The sequence below is a fragment of the Panulirus ornatus genome, chromosome 39 (assembly GCF_036320965.1).
Source record: "Panulirus ornatus isolate Po-2019 chromosome 39, ASM3632096v1, whole genome shotgun sequence".
NCBI lineage: Eukaryota > Metazoa > Arthropoda > Malacostraca > Decapoda > Palinuridae > Panulirus > Panulirus ornatus.
Window position 1 is genome coordinate 12,946,170 of NC_092262.1, and position 16,041 is coordinate 12,962,210.

Here is a 16,041-nt window from a genome sequence, read left to right on the forward strand (position 1 = left end):
TGAACTGTGAAGCTTAAGTATGTCATATGCCAAGTAGCAATGCTCTGAATCATAACTTTGCTCATCAACAATTTACAATGTCAGTTATCCCTGTAAAGGATCATAGAGAGCTCAAGTGAATCTTTTTGGAAGGAGTCCTATAATGTATGTGTTGCATTTCATTTTCCATAATCTTTACCTATGACGAGGCCAGTTAGTGAAAACAAAGTAAATGAACAAGAGCAGATATTGTTTTCCAATGGGTTTTCACTGTGCTGTGTACTGTATGTTCACCCTTCATGTACATATTCAGATGTAAATATCATTATATCATCTGCTTATGTGGAGAAATGTATAAAAGCTTTTTTTTTCTTTGAAATAAATGTTTACATTTTTTCTTCCTTCTTTTATTGAACCCTGTGATTTTTTTAATGCATTACAAAGTGTTCAAACATTGCCATATGTCAAGCCTAACCAACAGCTTAAGTTTAATTTCACGTGTGTTACGTGTATTCTTCTAAATCGAACACTAAACGCCAGATCTTCAAGAACTCGGATGTTTTGAAAACTTGTCTGTTCAGGTTACCGAGGGGCAAAGGGGCACTTTGTACGAGTTCCAGTTTTCCTCCCAAAATCTGGAATACATCTTAACCCCATGTCAGATATTCTGGGTTGGCAAGATATAGTTCTAATTTGAGAAGACAAAGTTTTCTACTGATGTTAAAGATGTTCTTCACACAGTACTGCATGCCATGTTGGTATATAAAGCCTGACCCAGAGGGATGACCATGCCTTACCTTCCTGCCCCAGGAGTACCTTCTATCCTTACAAGGCTCTGCAGCACTAAGGAAGCTGGCCATGTCCACCAGTTGGAACCACATGCCATAAAGTGTTGCTGTGTGTGTGTGTCAATGTGCAGAGAGTACAGGGTAATCGAGTAGTAAGTGCTCAGCGTTTTCTTTGTGGTAGCTGCACTGTGGGCTTGAACGGTCTCAGGTTATGCTGAAATGGTGTTTGTAGTACTATAGTGATGGATGATCATAAGCAGGATAATGACTTTTGTTTGTCTAGGAAGTGTGGTTTCTGATGGGTGTATGTCTGGTGGGATGGAATTTAAGAGCAAGTTGGGAGTTCAGTTATTTAGTGCTTGTCCGGTTATGACACTGAATGTGTGTCATCAGTGTTATATTTGTTGAAGGCAGGTTGGGAGATGATCTGTGAGTACATGTTATGGAAGTGTGAGGCAGGGGTAAACTTTTTATCTCAACATGGGAGTTGGTAATTAGTTACAGAGCAGTTCGAGTGGAGAACCGAGTGCATAGAACTTGTTTGCAGTTTCCTGCATTAGTGAGGTAGCAAATGATTCTCCATAATTCAAATTTATTGCCCTATGAATTAGTTAAAAAATAAACAGAAAAAGTAATAAAAATAACTGACTATGATGAATAAAAACAGAAAAAGTAACAAGGAAAAGTGACTATGGTGGATAAAGGTTCTCTCTTCCCATCACATTAGCCAAGTTCTTGAATCACTCATATCCTATTTCGTCTTTCCCATTGTATTTTCATCTTGGTGCCTCATTACCTTGGAGGTTCCCACTCTTTGCCCTCTTAAAGAGAAAATTTAATTTTCCACTGTAAAACCTAGCAGTCCCTACTATTTAACAGTTTTAGCAGTTCTAAGTTCTAATGGTAAGCCATTTCTTTTTAATCTAAACTAAATTAATCTTGTCAAACTGCTCTTTGAACATTTTCTGGGTTCCTAATGATTTTTTTTATTAGTTTTTAATACCATAATTTTGTAAGGGCATTATGCAATGTTCAGTAAATCATGCAAATTATTACAAGATCCACCTGGAGATAATCAAACAGCGAGGCACAGATTTAATGGAAGTGGTGAATAGTGCCTCTCTCCTTCCCTTTTCACACTGTCATCACTTTACATTTCGTATTGCAATAACTTTACAAGAAGCACCTGTGACATTACAGGGTCTCTGAATTATCAATCTTTTTTCCCTCCAGGGTTAGTTACCACGCATTTAATACAGCATCTAACCAGCACCTCGTTCACGGTGCATCACTGTACAGCTGTTACAGCACCGTTAATATGGCCTTGCATCACACCACTGGTTCCTGCCTCCCCCCGTGTTATGCAACTGTTCACTGTTTCCCCCTGAACTGCAAGACAGGCTGTAGTCTGTTCCAGGTTTGGACCAACAACTGCCTCACCTTGAATTGCACTGTTATCAAGGGTGCAGGACAGCCTTGAATATTGCCACACCTGGCAGCGGGACCTCCGTCTAGCCAGTGTCTCCAGGCGTTGCACAGTGCGGGTAAAGGCCTCTGGAGTCTCTAGGGCCAACATAGGGTTGCGAGGCTGTACCTCCTGTGGTCTTGGCCTCAAGGAGTAGTGTCCTTCCTCACATCCACCAGCCTTACCTAGCACATGCTAGGGATACCAATATAGTTATGAGAACATAACTATGGCTTGAGATATATGCAGTAAATTGGAAAATAATACAGCCTGCTAACACGGAGGAAGAGAGGGTAACTAACCAAGAATACCAAAAACAAGATTTAGATGTTAGGGCAAGGATAGTGCACAGACTCGCTGCATGTTTTAACTGCACACAATACCGTTTTTTCTCTGCCACAACATAATACATAACTGTCAACTTTGGGTTTTTCTGGGACTGACCTCAACAATATATTGAGTGTTTTAACGTTTTTTTAGTAGTTGATACGTGCTGTACTGATACTAGCTGTACTGATGGCAACATTTGTCAAAAGACTTGTCAGAAAAAAGTGGTCATTCACACTTTTGTAGGCTATGAGAATTCAATCACAAACTTTGACATGTAAACTGTCATGCAGAGAGTTAACTTACCCTATGCATGCACCTCATATGTAAACTGTCATGCAGCGAGTTAAATTTACCTTGTACATATTACTGTTAAACTCATTACATGAGGTAAAGTGTAAAGGACACTGACCTGGAAGGGCTGGCTATGAAAGCTGAGGCAATCATCTTCAAAGTCCGAGTCATCCTCAGGGTCGTATGTGTCATCAGATGAATCGCTCTGGTCAAAGACCTGTGACAGGGTTGTCAGGGCCCCACTACTTACCTCCAGTGTCCCTAAAAGAAGATGGGAATAGGGGGTTTACTTCTTTCATCAAACACCTCCTTTGATATAATATAATCAAGGCCAATCTTACAGATGGTAAAGGGAGGAGCCTGGGGCATTGTGGTGTGATTTACTCATCTACAGTGGGCAAGCGAGTGATCCTGAATTGCATGCATTTAATGGTTAAGTTTTTAAACAATTTAGATCCTTCTGAAAAGTTTAGGAGTGTATTACTTACAGTTACAGATTGTCCCAAAATTACTCAAATAGGTTTATATACATATCTACTGACTTTCTTAAATACAAAGTTCTATCATATGTGATAAGTAGAGTTTAATCCCATCTGTATGAAACCATTCCTATAGTTATGTAATGTCATTCAAACTAACTTACCCCACTATTGATGGTTTTATTTCCTGTCTCATAAAGACTACACCTTTGTGCTAGTCTTTCCATATGAAGCCCTCATGTTTTCCATTCTTACTGCTTTTCATAATTCATTTAGGTGGGAGCATTAGGAAAAAGTAGTAGGTAGGAGCATTTGGTAGTAGTAGTCAGTAGGAACATTCAGTTGGAGACTCTACAAACACTGCATTAAAGTTGTCCTCTGCCACTGGCCTATTAAGGGTGATGCAATAAAGGCTTAGAAGCAGCACTGGAGTTCTCTAGTTATGGAGACCCTACTGCCATGGCCACTAACTTGAAGGACTTCCAGTTGTAACAGGCATCAGAGATATAGACAGATTTAATGCCTAGCCTTTACATGGAATTTTGTGCAAGTGGAGCTTCAAATATGAAACAAGGAATCTATTGTGATAATTACACTGTGCTCTCCCTTCTTTTTATGTCACAGACAAATGTCCATATCAAGGTTGACCTTTAAATATGAAAAACATTAAAGAATGGAAAACAAAGGCTTCTGTTTCCTACTTCTGTATGGGTGGAGTTTGACCATTTCATTTGATGTACTTAAGTCTCGTATGTAAAGGGCCACAGATGGAAGAAAAGAATGTTATGGCCTCATAGCAGAAATTTAATGTCAAAGAGTTGTAGAGTTTGTCAAGTTAGGATAGTGAGCAAAACAAAGAACAAAAGTGGTAGTTGGAACAAATTTTAAGTTAGATGATGGAACTTTTTGGAGATTCAAAATTCTCAAGGCATGTTAGTATTAGAATAAGCATGAACTCCACCTTCGAAACTGAGGTGAAGAAAGAATCAGTGAGAACATTATAGACTGTGTAGAATGCATTAACTGACCTGACAAGTTACAAGTGTAACATCAATAAATGTAATAATAAATATTTCCCAAATTTACACCACACAAATATGCCAGTATGTACAACAGACATGACAACTTTTATCAATGATAACCTGTAGCATTGATAAGTTTCTTGATTTCCTTGGTGGCTGAGGACAACTCATCTAGCTTGGCTGATGCTACTGCCACTGGGTCACTGCAGTACATGAAAACAAAAGACCATCTTAGGATATAAAGAAACAACTACTTCAGCTGAAAATCTCAGCGAACATATCAGTTCATAAGTACAATATTTCGGACACATTTAGCAGTTCTTCAAGCAGACATTTTCTTAGTCTTTGATACAAAAAGGCTGTTATACCTGCCTATGTAGGAATACCATTTAAGCTTTATGCTTTTAACCAAACATAAATCTATCTATAATGACTTCCCATTACCCAACAGTTTCAGCATTTTCACCTTTCCTACATGTTGGCAAAAGAAAGGTATTTATCATGATCAGCATTAATGGTATAAGAACTGAAAAAGATGGCAGATGAGATATGGTGAGTGAGTACTGACGAATTCAAGACAATAAGAAAATGTTTTCAAAGGTCAACAGAGTGAAGAGAACAAGAGATCGAATGAGGAAGACATTGAGGAGAAAGGATGGGTCAAAGGTAACAGGCAGAGACTGAAAAAGAGAATGGACGATTATTTTGAGGGCCAGTTGAATTTTTTGAAATGTAAGTAAACATACCGAGTTGGGATAAGGAGTCAGGCAGAGTTCAAGTATCCTGGTAAACAGGATGGTGAAAAAAGATGTGATAGTAAATACCTTGCACATGAGGAAGAAAGTATCAAGAGTGAATGAGACTGCATCTAAATTTCTCATGAGAGGAGATTAGTCAGGCTGTTCAGCATGAACATGGCCCAAAGTGAGGTGCCCAAGGACTGAAGGAGTGCATGTACAATACATCTTGCATTGAGGCAAAGGGGTTAAATTTAATTTGAAGCACAATCGTAATTGCATTGAGTATACTAGGTAAGATGTGTGGAACAGTGTTGATCAAAGTGGTGGTATGCACAGATCAGGTTAGGAAGACAGTTGTTTTTCCAAAGGTAAACGTGTGGGTCGGTATTTACTTCGAAGAATTTTTGTGGAGAAATACATAGAAAAGACAAGTATTTGTATGTGGCATTTATGGATCTAAAAATGAGTAAAACAAGTATGGCAGAGGCATTATGGAAAGTGCTGTAGATATAAAGACTGAATGGAAAGTTAATGTATGCAATGAGGATTTTTTCTTTTTTAAGTAATTCATGTTTTTAGGAATCTTATTTCAAAAACATGTGATGACATCATGGATATTTGATCTTTTTTTTGGATGGGGTTGTGAAGGAGGTTAATGCGAGGGTCTTGGAGCAAAAGGTAGGTCTGCGGTGTGTTGGGGATGAGGATGGGAATGCGAAGTGAATCGGTCACTGTTTGCAGATGACAATGACATAGGCTGGCAAGGCTTTGAAAGAAAATGTGATAAAGTAATGAAGTGTAACATGGGGTAAGACAGGATGGTCTAAGGAAGCGATAAGCTTAGGGGACTGGGAGTGAACATGGCATTAGACCGAATCACTGTTGCTTAAAAGTGGGTTACTGTAATTTCAGTTATGAACAAAGGTAAAAGAATACCATTACCTAATAAAACTATTAGTACAAATACCCGAGGGCATTACCATGGGGTATACGACTGACAACATACCACAGGAATAATTTGGTGTCGTGTTTCTATCATAATATGATAACTATTCACGGGATATTACTTTTATAAGACTTGTCAATAATAGGTTTCAGCTGCAAGATGGCTTGCTCACATGAGGGTAAGATGGCTCACCTGCTGGAGGGCAAGAGGATTTACAAATACCAAGATTCATTTCCAATTGACTTGTACATTACAAGACCTACTTGCCCAGAGATGGAACGACTCATCAACATTACTGACTCATCCAGGAAAGGACAGACCCACCTGGATGACTCCAATGCAAAATTTCTCACCTATAAGAGACAGCAGAGTGCATCAGCAGCAGACAGCAGCAGGTTACACCTAAACGTCTCACCATCCATACTGCTGCATGAATATTTGACTGCAAGATAACAAATAGTTGTAATCAATATTAGTAATTCATAGCAATGGTAAGATTATTTCAAAAGGATTACACGTTCAAAGAAGGCTCATTGTAATACTTCTGACAACTTATGATTAACAGGTATATTAGATATGGTATGTACTCGCAAAACTGATATGTTAAGAAAAAAAAAATTAGATTTTAGAGTCAACATAAACTCAAGTGCGAGTTTACGATCAAGGGCAAGTCTGAATAACTTTAAAGGTGTATATGCTTAATTGTTTTCCTAATTGCTAATCTGTCCCTATTTGAAAAGAATGCTTTCCACTGTCATAAAACTATGATATCCTCTTCCCCTTTCCTCTTAAGACATGGCCTCACTGATGACAAGTCTGTCTGTGTCTAAAGTGTTTCATGAGCAAAACCTAGGTAAATTAGCATAACATTATACCTTTGAAGAATAGTTATGGGATGAAAAAAATGAAAGGATGAGGATGGATGGCTAAAGTGTAATTTAAGAGGATAGGAAAATATAGGGTACAATAACAATATGAGGTTGGCAGGAAACACAGCAAAAAAGGGGAAGCGGAGTGAAAATAACTATAGTTGGAAGAAAGGAAGAGGCATAGACAAGGTTAAAGGGCAAGAAAAGAAGCAACAAGAGATGACTAAACTGGGCCAAAAGAAAATAAAAAATACCGAAACAAACTCTTTTGATAGAAAAACAGAGGGGTTATCATTTATGGAGCAAAGACATAACCTGGCCTGACCTGGGGTGTGTCAGAGTGGATGTACGTGAGGATGAAGGAGACGACCATCCTCTCCAATAAAAGGGAAATGGTGAGGGTGATGAAGATGGGAAGCCTGGCCTCCAATGTGCGGGGAGTACATGTAGCCATCATGGTAATAATGGCACCCACCACATAGAATGCCACCTGTGAAAAATAAATGTAAACATGTTAACTGACCAGCCATCACATCATATGAAAATTCCATGAAAGTCTTTATGTGCATGTGTTTACCAAGAGAGAAAATGCCAAGGGGTACCAGACAGCTAATTGCTCTCACTTTATGTATAATGTGGGAGTGAACAAGAATCTATGAATATAACACTAGGAAGGCCACATAAAAAAAACGAAGACATTGCAAGGGACCATGAAAGTGCAAAAAAATGTACGAAAGGGGGATCTAGAATCAAGGGACAAATTGAAGAGGGAGGTATATGCAATGGACAGTAGGAAATGCCAAAGGGAAATAGAGGTAGACAAGTTGAGCAAAACTATGGTTGAGCATGACTGTAAAATTAAAAAATCAGAAGGATGTGCACAGTTTGGGTACACAAAAATTGAGACAGGATTTCAGAGTGGAAGATGAGTGCTCCCCAGAAACTGAAATTACCGAAAAACACAAGCCTAGAAATCTTAAAAGAGGTAGGCAAATGAAATAATGGGTAGTACATGCAGTTAGAAACAGGTCAATCAAAGAAAGATGCATGTGGTACATTAGATGAAAGAGTTAAAAGGGGCAAATATTGTCCAGGACAGCTTCTTGGGGATGAAAACACAAATTTTATACAAAGATAAAGAGGAGGACATTGCGAGACTGTAGGATATAAAAGAAAGGTGGATCAATGTGCAGATAAGGAAAGCCATACCTAGGGAGGCAACCAGGTGTAAGTCAGTAATGGTCTTTGGGCTGGAGGAATATCACCTGCCAAACATGGAGGAAAGAGTAGCCAGAGAAGGGCAGAAGGTCTAGGAATTACTTTTGACAATAGATTTGACAGAAACATGTGCAGATCTCAAAAGTTAAGCAAATGTGGAAATGTATACAAGACATGTAGGGTAATATCTGATATGGTGATGTGTAACTATGAGGTACTGAAACAGGTATGTAAACTTACAGACAGATGTTCAGAAGAGTTTCTCAGTAGCAACAGACCATGGGAAGAGAGAATACCAGGAACTGGCAAAATGTAAAAATCAAATGGAAGTAGATCAGGCCTGAGAGTGGAACAAAACCTCAACCCCTAGTCCATGGAAAACTAGCTAGTAGCATGTGACTGAGAACACCTGAAGAATTAAGTACTTACAGCATACAGCCAAGAGAACTCCCCCATGACAAGGGTCTGGAGCTGGGCTACACGATCAAACACATCTACGATTAGCCCTCGCTGCTCTGCTGTTGATTCTCTGTTGGATAGGCAGAAAAGCTGAGGGCAAGTCAAGGTACACAGAAGGGGAGCTGCAAGGAAAATGACAGTAGTGGGGAAGTGGGGGGGAGGGAAGTCTACAACAAGGGGGTGTGGGTAAAGATTAAGTGTAAAGTGAGGGTAGGATGGGGTCAAATAGGGGGTTGTGGATGGGGAGGGAGAGTTAGAAGTGAGGTAGTTAGGGAGCTCCACCATCTCTAGGGAGAGAGAACCATGCACTTCCCAACATGTGTGGAAACTACTGGAGAAAAAGGTAAGTAAACCATGTCCATGGATGAATTTAAGATACACAGATCAACTTTAGAGTGAGACAGACACCATACACATCAAGCCACATACCCTAAAGGATCTCCTGGGCACAGATCACTAAAATGCTTGGCCATGCTAAACACTGCTGGCCACAACACAGCACAAACATCTAACAAATTGAAAACACCTGACCACATACCATACACCCATCAGGCCATATTGCCCACAAAAATACATCATAAAACCCAGACAAACTTCTGGCCATACTCTGAATATGCCTAACTACACAATGGACAAACACCTGGTTAAAAGTCAAACAAACCAAGCCATAATTGTACAAATCCCTTTAGAGATCTTATGAGTTAACTCGAGGTTGTTTAAACTGCAAATGTCAGAACTAATCAATAGCAGGCTACAAAAGTTATGAAGAAATTTCTTTTGTGACAGTCTGTAGATAAATGAATCAAGCTATTGAGGGTCCTACATGCAGAAAGCTCAAAACAGTGTATAAAATAATTCACGAGATGTGGCATTATTGAAGTCAAAATCCCTCTCTGTTGGACAGAGGTAATCAAAACTAGGTATACACACAAGATCATCGAGCCCACAAAACATCTAGAATAAACATGGCCATGGAACCAATACAAACAGACTACACAAGACAAACCTCCTGAAATACAGTTCAAGATGTCAGTGGACAATAGCAAAGTGCCAGGATAGCGGTAAAAGGCAAACTGGGAAGAGGAAGCACCGAATTACAGGCTGGTTTTGAAAACAAATGTGGTTCTGTAAGGTTCTGTAGAAGACAATCAGAAGGCAAATAGACGAAATCCTACCAAGGAGAAATTACCTAAGTGATAAACAGCACAGCTTTAGGGATAGAGAATCATGTGTAAGAAAGTTATTGCATTTCCAAAAGAGAGTGAGCTGTCTTAGGTAATAAGGAAGGCTGAGTGGCTTGTTAGTATCTAATAATGAACATTATTTAGCAAGAAACAAGCTGCAGGAGTGTGTGTGCATGTGTGCATGATGGACTTGGGAGTCAACATCAACCCTAACCTGTTGCCAGAGTCCCACCATAAGAGATTATTGAGATCACCCGATTGTTGAGATCACCCAACTGCTGGCAACGATTAGAATTGCTTTCAGGTTCATGAAAAAGGAAATATTCAGGTTTGGTTATAACACCTAAATAAGCTCAAAGAGCTAACAGACAAGCTCTGAAGGAGAGCAACAAGGATGATACCAGAATTATGAGACCTAAGTTACAAGGAAAGGCTCTCTCTCTCTCTCCCTCATACCATTCGCCATATCCTGCATTAGCGAGGTAGCGCTAAGAACAGAGGACCGGGCCCCTGACGGAATATCCTCACCTGGCCCCCCCCGGTCCCCCTTTTGGAAAATCAAAAAAAAAAAAAAAATGAGAGGGGAGGATTTCCAGCCCCCCGCTCCCTTCCCTTTTAGTCGCCTTCTACGACATACAGGGAATACGTGGGAAGTATTCTCTCTCCCCTATCCCCAGGGTTAGAGGAAAGGCTATGGGCCCTAAATTTTACCACCTATAAGTTTTTAAAACGGTGATGATGTAGACAGAATGGTCCTTCGAGAGAAACGGGAATACAACAAAAAGAAGACAGAAAATGAATGGAATAAAATGATAGAAGCCATGTTTAATGCAAACAGCATACATAAATTTATGAAGATGTACAACAGTTGAGAATGTTCAAAAGACAGGACCCCCACACGTGTAAAACTCCCTCCACATACAGTACAAACATGATTAAAAACAGGTAATTCCACAGCTCAAATCATACATAAGCCACAAAACCCATATCAAACTACTCATACTGTATACCAGGATAAGAAGCACCAGACTTGGACATACAGCTCACACAAACACAGCTACACACTACATACACCTAATCATACAATATAAACAGGAAACTACCTTTATACATAACTAATGTGGCTACTCAGTACATCAAATACATCTGCCCATAAACCAATACTGGCTACACTTGGCCACAATAACCACACACATATCTAGCAACATGGGTCTACTTCACATACCTTATTTCAATGAAGGCGTTCCTGACAGCCTGACGGGACTCTGTGATCTGGGCGTCCAGCTGGTGACTAAGGGCAGCTGCAGAATCTGCCGCCTGTGACAACCGGAAACTGACAGCTTCTGATGCATCCCGTAAGCTGGGGGGGGAGACCCTAGCAGTTACTGGAGGAGTCATAATCATGGGCCAAGCCAGGCCAGAAATCCACAGTACAAATTTCAAAGGATCTCTTTTAATAAGATTTTTGTAATAACAGCTGCCAGATCCCACAGTGACTGGTATAGGTTTAGAATATAAATGAGCCGAAATCTGAATTCTTTGTCAGACTAGGCTTTAGTGTACATACTGGTCAAAAATACAATAAACAGATGTAAAATGTTTTTATACTTAAGACTGTTTCAGCTCAAACTCATCTGCATTTTATGCCAGAGCATCTTATCAAATGCTCTATCAGGAAAAATACAAAGTCCCAATTTAACTGTCTGTTCATTTCTTTTCCAGACAGTTATAGTTGTAAGACTAGTCTTCACATCACCCTCAGCTACATTATAGGATAAGTTAGTTTTCTAAACAAACCTGAGAATTCTGACACTTTCCTAACTCCCACATTCATGCCTAGATCTGTTGATTTCTATGACATTCCTTTTCATGGGTACTTAAGGGTAGCTCAAACTTCAGTTTAGGTTGGTATCTTTATCCTGACTAGTTTGGTCCCAACAGCACCTGCCTGGTTCATGCAGACCACTTTCAATGCACATAAGTACCTCGGTATTAAAGAAAATGTTTGATAAATAATCACTTGAAAACTTGAGGGTGACTGACCTAAAGGACAGAAGCCATTTTCAAGACATATAAGGATAGGGAGAAACTTCATTTTTTACAAGACTTTCTGGACTGTACATATTACAAGCAAGGTCCCTCATTAGGATTCAGTCATGGTTTTCAAATACTCAAAAGTCTGCCTGCAAAATACCACCAGCTGTATGAAAATTACAAAATGACACGACATATACAAAAATAATGTGAAAGTCTTTGTTACATCCCAGAAAGTCTGATGCACTTCTAACTGCAGGATGTTAGAATGCTTTTGCTTCGGAGAGGAATACCTGTTCTACCACCAATAGTGCCCATGTCCATGTCTGCCACCATGTCCACACCTTAAGTTTTACATCCAGGTTCAGGTCTAAGCCACTTAAAACAGTCATATAAATTCACTTTCAGATGCAAAGTGAGTGCTACAATACTCTAACAATAGTAGGTTGCCCTAATCTTCATTTGATCCTTCACAAATAATCTCTGTAATCAAAAGTTACCTCTTCTTTATTGACTCAGGATTCATCACGTTCAAGTACAATACATAAATGCATATCTGATCCTTCACAGGAGTTACTGGCAAAGAGTTAGAAATAGCTATTTGTTTTCAATGCAAGTGTGTTCTAGTCTCTCATCAGTCTTGATCTTAGCAACTATGAAAGACTATGTTGGTCTGACATCAACCATAGTAAGGGATATAAATTTCACTTGCAAATTTTCTATTCTGAATGAGGCCAATTCTTTTCTTCAGGACTCTTATTAAAGAGAATGGTTCACCAATAAAAGTGGCTGAAAACAACATCACCGATACATTACAAACAGGACAAATATCTAGCTTCATGACCATGTCCTTGTAAATTTTTTTCTTACATATTTGCCATTTCCTGCATTAACAAGGTAGCATTAAGAACAGATGACTGAGCCTAACAAGGAAAATCTTCCCTTGGCCCTCTTCTCTGTTCCTTCTTTAAAAAAAAAAAAACCTTGGAAATACCCAATGTGCTGTGAATTAACACATGCTCTGTACACCTACTGTATTTCATTCTACATAATATGGATTCTACTAAGCGCTAACAAGCTTTAGCCAGATAAATAAACAGCAGCAGAGTGTATGCCTTCTGCTATCACTTTTTTCTCCAAATAGTTCAAAATGATACGAAACATGACAATTAGGGGCTCACCTATTTATTGCCTGTGCAGTGGAGTGGTGCCAAGCCTGGGCCTGTAAGAAGTGACACATGGCCAGGGTTGAAGAGAGCATAGCTGAATAGACTGAGGCAGCACGAGAGTCCAGGTGCTGCATACATGCAGAGAGCAGCTCCTGCGGGCCACAGGGATACACCTCCCAGCCAAACCTCACAAGATAGCAGTTGGTAAATGACAGCGCCAACCGACTCTGAACCTAAGACACGAGATGTGTTCGAGACTCAATATGCTGTATTCCTGGGTCTTGAAAATATTTGTAAGAACTGACTACTTGTGATTTCATTACAACTGTAAAGCTAATTCCTTTCAAAATTTATCATATAAACAATTTCAATAAGGTCAAAAGAAAATGTGCATACAAGTTGCTACAAAGAACTGTTAAGAAGTGATGGTACATATTTCAGCTTCTCACTTATATCAGAACACACACACTTAATAAGATGGTGCATCAAGTGGAAAGAATCAGAGAAACAGGTCAGGAGGGTCTTCTCCCAATGTCCCTAAGGCAGAGCAAAAGAAAATGCCTAAAAACACAGGCAAGAGACCAGAGACTGTTGATGATGGGGAAGGGAAATAGGAGCAAATTTTGGTTTGAACACCAGAAAGTGACCATAGTGACATCCTGAGGAACAGAGGCCTGGGGACATTGAAAGACAGTGACACAGAGATATAATAAACTATTAGAATATCAATGCCATGGTAAGCTCCCCACATCTCACAGTGCTACGGTAATTTTCCTATTGTCTCAATGCTGTGGTAACTTCTATACAAAGCAGACAATGAGCATACCTCATCAGTGAGATCAGAGCATCCCTCGTGGAGGTCCCGAAGTGCATTCTGGTAACACTCTCCATACCTGTACAGTACACAAATATGTTCATACATTTTGCATAAAATGGGCTGAATCACATGGATTTAGAATGAAGAGCAAAATCCTTGTTCGTACTGATAAAGTCCTCACCAATGGAAAATCTAATAACGAACTAGTCATGCGAGTTACGAAGTGAGAGGATGAAACAAGTCAGGAAAAACTTGGAGTGCTTTAGATACCTGAGAGTGAACATGGAAGAGGATGGATCTATGAATATAGGGTGGGTGAGGGGACACAAGAATTCTGATATGGGGGGGGGGGATCACTGACGGAAATTTAAACACTTTCCTACACTTCTCTAAAAACACAGTTCCCACACGTCTATACTGCATGCTTTAGATTCCTGGGAGAGGACACAAAAGAGGAAGGAACTATGAATTTGAATCATAGGGTGGGTTAGGGGGGCACGAGTTCTGATAATGGGAAAAAATAACTAACAGAAAGATAAACTCTTTCCTACACTTAAAACATAGTTCCCATAGGTCCATACTGTGTACTTCTGATCCCTCCCACCTTCAGCCCCAATGCTTGCCTGGGCATCTGGGCTTCTCTGGTCATGAGGTCATAGTGATGTTTACCCTCCTTGGCCCTGGTGTCCAGGGGGTCATCTGCAAAGGTCTCCTCTGGTGGCTGGGTCATCGCCTCCCTCACCACACATACCACAACCACACACCACACCCAGACGCCCATATCTTAGGTCAGAGGACTTCACACCAACTGGTAAAGAAAGGGACCAATCATAAATCTGCCATTATTTGGTTATTTCAAAAGTTAAAATACTAGAAGTCACTGTAAAATATGTTATTTGCCTATCCAATGACAATAACTCAAATGAGGACATTATGGAAGGACAAAATGTAGGATTGATTAATGTAAAATACTGAAAACCACTTTGAAAACTTAAAACCTATGATAACATTACCAACCTCTCTCTTTTATGAAATCTTATCTTTTTTTAATAAGCATTTCACAATTATATCCTCCTTTCGTAAAGCAGATTTTTTTTCAATTACCCGATTACTGTATATTACAGGGAGAGAGTGTTACACTTGTGTGGCCCCGCTTCAACCTGGAATACATACAATTTCTTTACTCATATGTGTGTGTGTGTATGTGTGTGTGTGTATATATACACGTACACCCCAGCCTGAGATAGTTATCCAAGTGCCGCGCCGAAGATTTGAACCCATGTGGGCCTCACCTTAGGCGGGCCCATGCAGTCTCATGTTCACTAAATGCTAACCAATTCAAATTATCTAACCCGTAGGCCCAAGTGTAATCTCCGACCAATGCTAACCTTGCAGTGAGACATGACTACTTGCTTAAAAGTGATCCCTGGATATTTTAGGTATTATAGAACACACACCAACCGAATAATTTCCCTTAAGAGCATTCCTTAAGGGAATCTGTTACCCACCTACAACCAGCCACGTCCACACGCCTGTTTACCTTAAATTACCAATAATTTCTCAATCATATGAGTCATCCTTCACAAAAAAGCAAGATGACTTATTTCCTCACAGATTACGAGGCTTCATACAACGGCAAGGGTTGGGAAGCATTCATTTTGCCAACACAACACCAACAATGACCATGATGGACGAAATCCCACTGGCTGCTGAAACCATTCCCGTAACACATCACCTTCGTAATCATTTTAATCCCCTCACTCTGACCCGTAAACGCTTTAGGTGTCATTATTAACCAAGTGATAATAAACTTAAGTCTCATACTTTGACTGACCTGCCTGCCTGGAGACACAGATGACCTGCACTGGTGGTGCCTTGAGCCCTACTGGAAGTGGAACAACAAGTGTCGAACTTCAGGGTAAAAATCTGGTCTTTTGGTACAGTGAGTCGACCACTTCTTGAACCAGTTACTGTTCTAAGCTTTATGTAGTTCTAGAAGCTTTGGGGACATCGAGTTTCCTCGAAATGAAACTACGATAAGCGTTTTTAATGCTTTCAAGTGCGTATTTACGGTACAAACGCAGACTAGGGCGTAAACTGGCAATTACCCTCGGGGATATACGCCATTCGCTGCGACGCCTTGACGTCAGCAAACGAGCCTATGCCATAGTTACTTGAATTACTTTCTACACGATAAGTTACTTATATTACTTTCTACACGATAGTTACTTATATTACTTTCTACAAGATT

At 39.8% G+C, this 16,041-nt stretch overlaps 1 protein-coding gene across 3 annotated transcripts; it reads right to left on the bottom strand.

The window, feature by feature from the left end:
- Positions 1-328: 328 nt before the first annotated feature.
- Positions 329-15,775, bottom strand: LOC139761169 (uncharacterized). 3 transcript variants are annotated; one of them, XM_071685144.1, is made up of 11 exons: positions 15,625-15,775; positions 14,414-14,598; positions 13,800-13,866; positions 12,986-13,206; positions 10,996-11,130; positions 8,557-8,656; positions 7,235-7,399; positions 6,394-6,482; positions 4,475-4,557; positions 2,972-3,114; positions 329-2,427 (listed from the first exon to the last, which is right to left on the bottom strand). In XM_071685144.1, exons 2-11 carry the CDS (start codon positions 14,569-14,571, stop codon positions 2,056-2,058), a joined length of 1,533 nt encoding a protein of 510 aa, XP_071541245.1. In that variant the 5' UTR covers positions 14,572-14,598; positions 15,625-15,775; the 3' UTR covers positions 329-2,055. The 3 variants fall into 3 exon arrangements, with proteins under 3 accessions (XP_071541245.1, XP_071541246.1, XP_071541247.1); XM_071685145.1 differs by lacking the exon at positions 15,625-15,775 and adding an exon at positions 15,331-15,479; XM_071685146.1 differs by lacking the exon at positions 15,625-15,775 and adding an exon at positions 14,895-14,950.
- Positions 15,776-16,041: the final 266 nt, after the last annotated feature.

Coding starts and splice junctions, on each gene's coding strand:
- LOC139761169 (XM_071685144.1), bottom strand. CDS start 14,571: ATGGGCGTCTGGGTGTGGTGTGTGGTTGTGGTATGTGTGGTGAGGGAG. Junction 11,131..12,985: donor ACTGCACAGGCAATAAATAG/GTGAGCCCCTAA, acceptor CTCCCCCCCCAG/CTTACGGGATGCATCAGAAG. Junction 2,428..2,971: donor TTCATAGCCAGCCCTTCCAG/GTCAGTGTCCTT, acceptor TGGTATCCCTAG/CATGTGCTAGGTAAGGCTGG.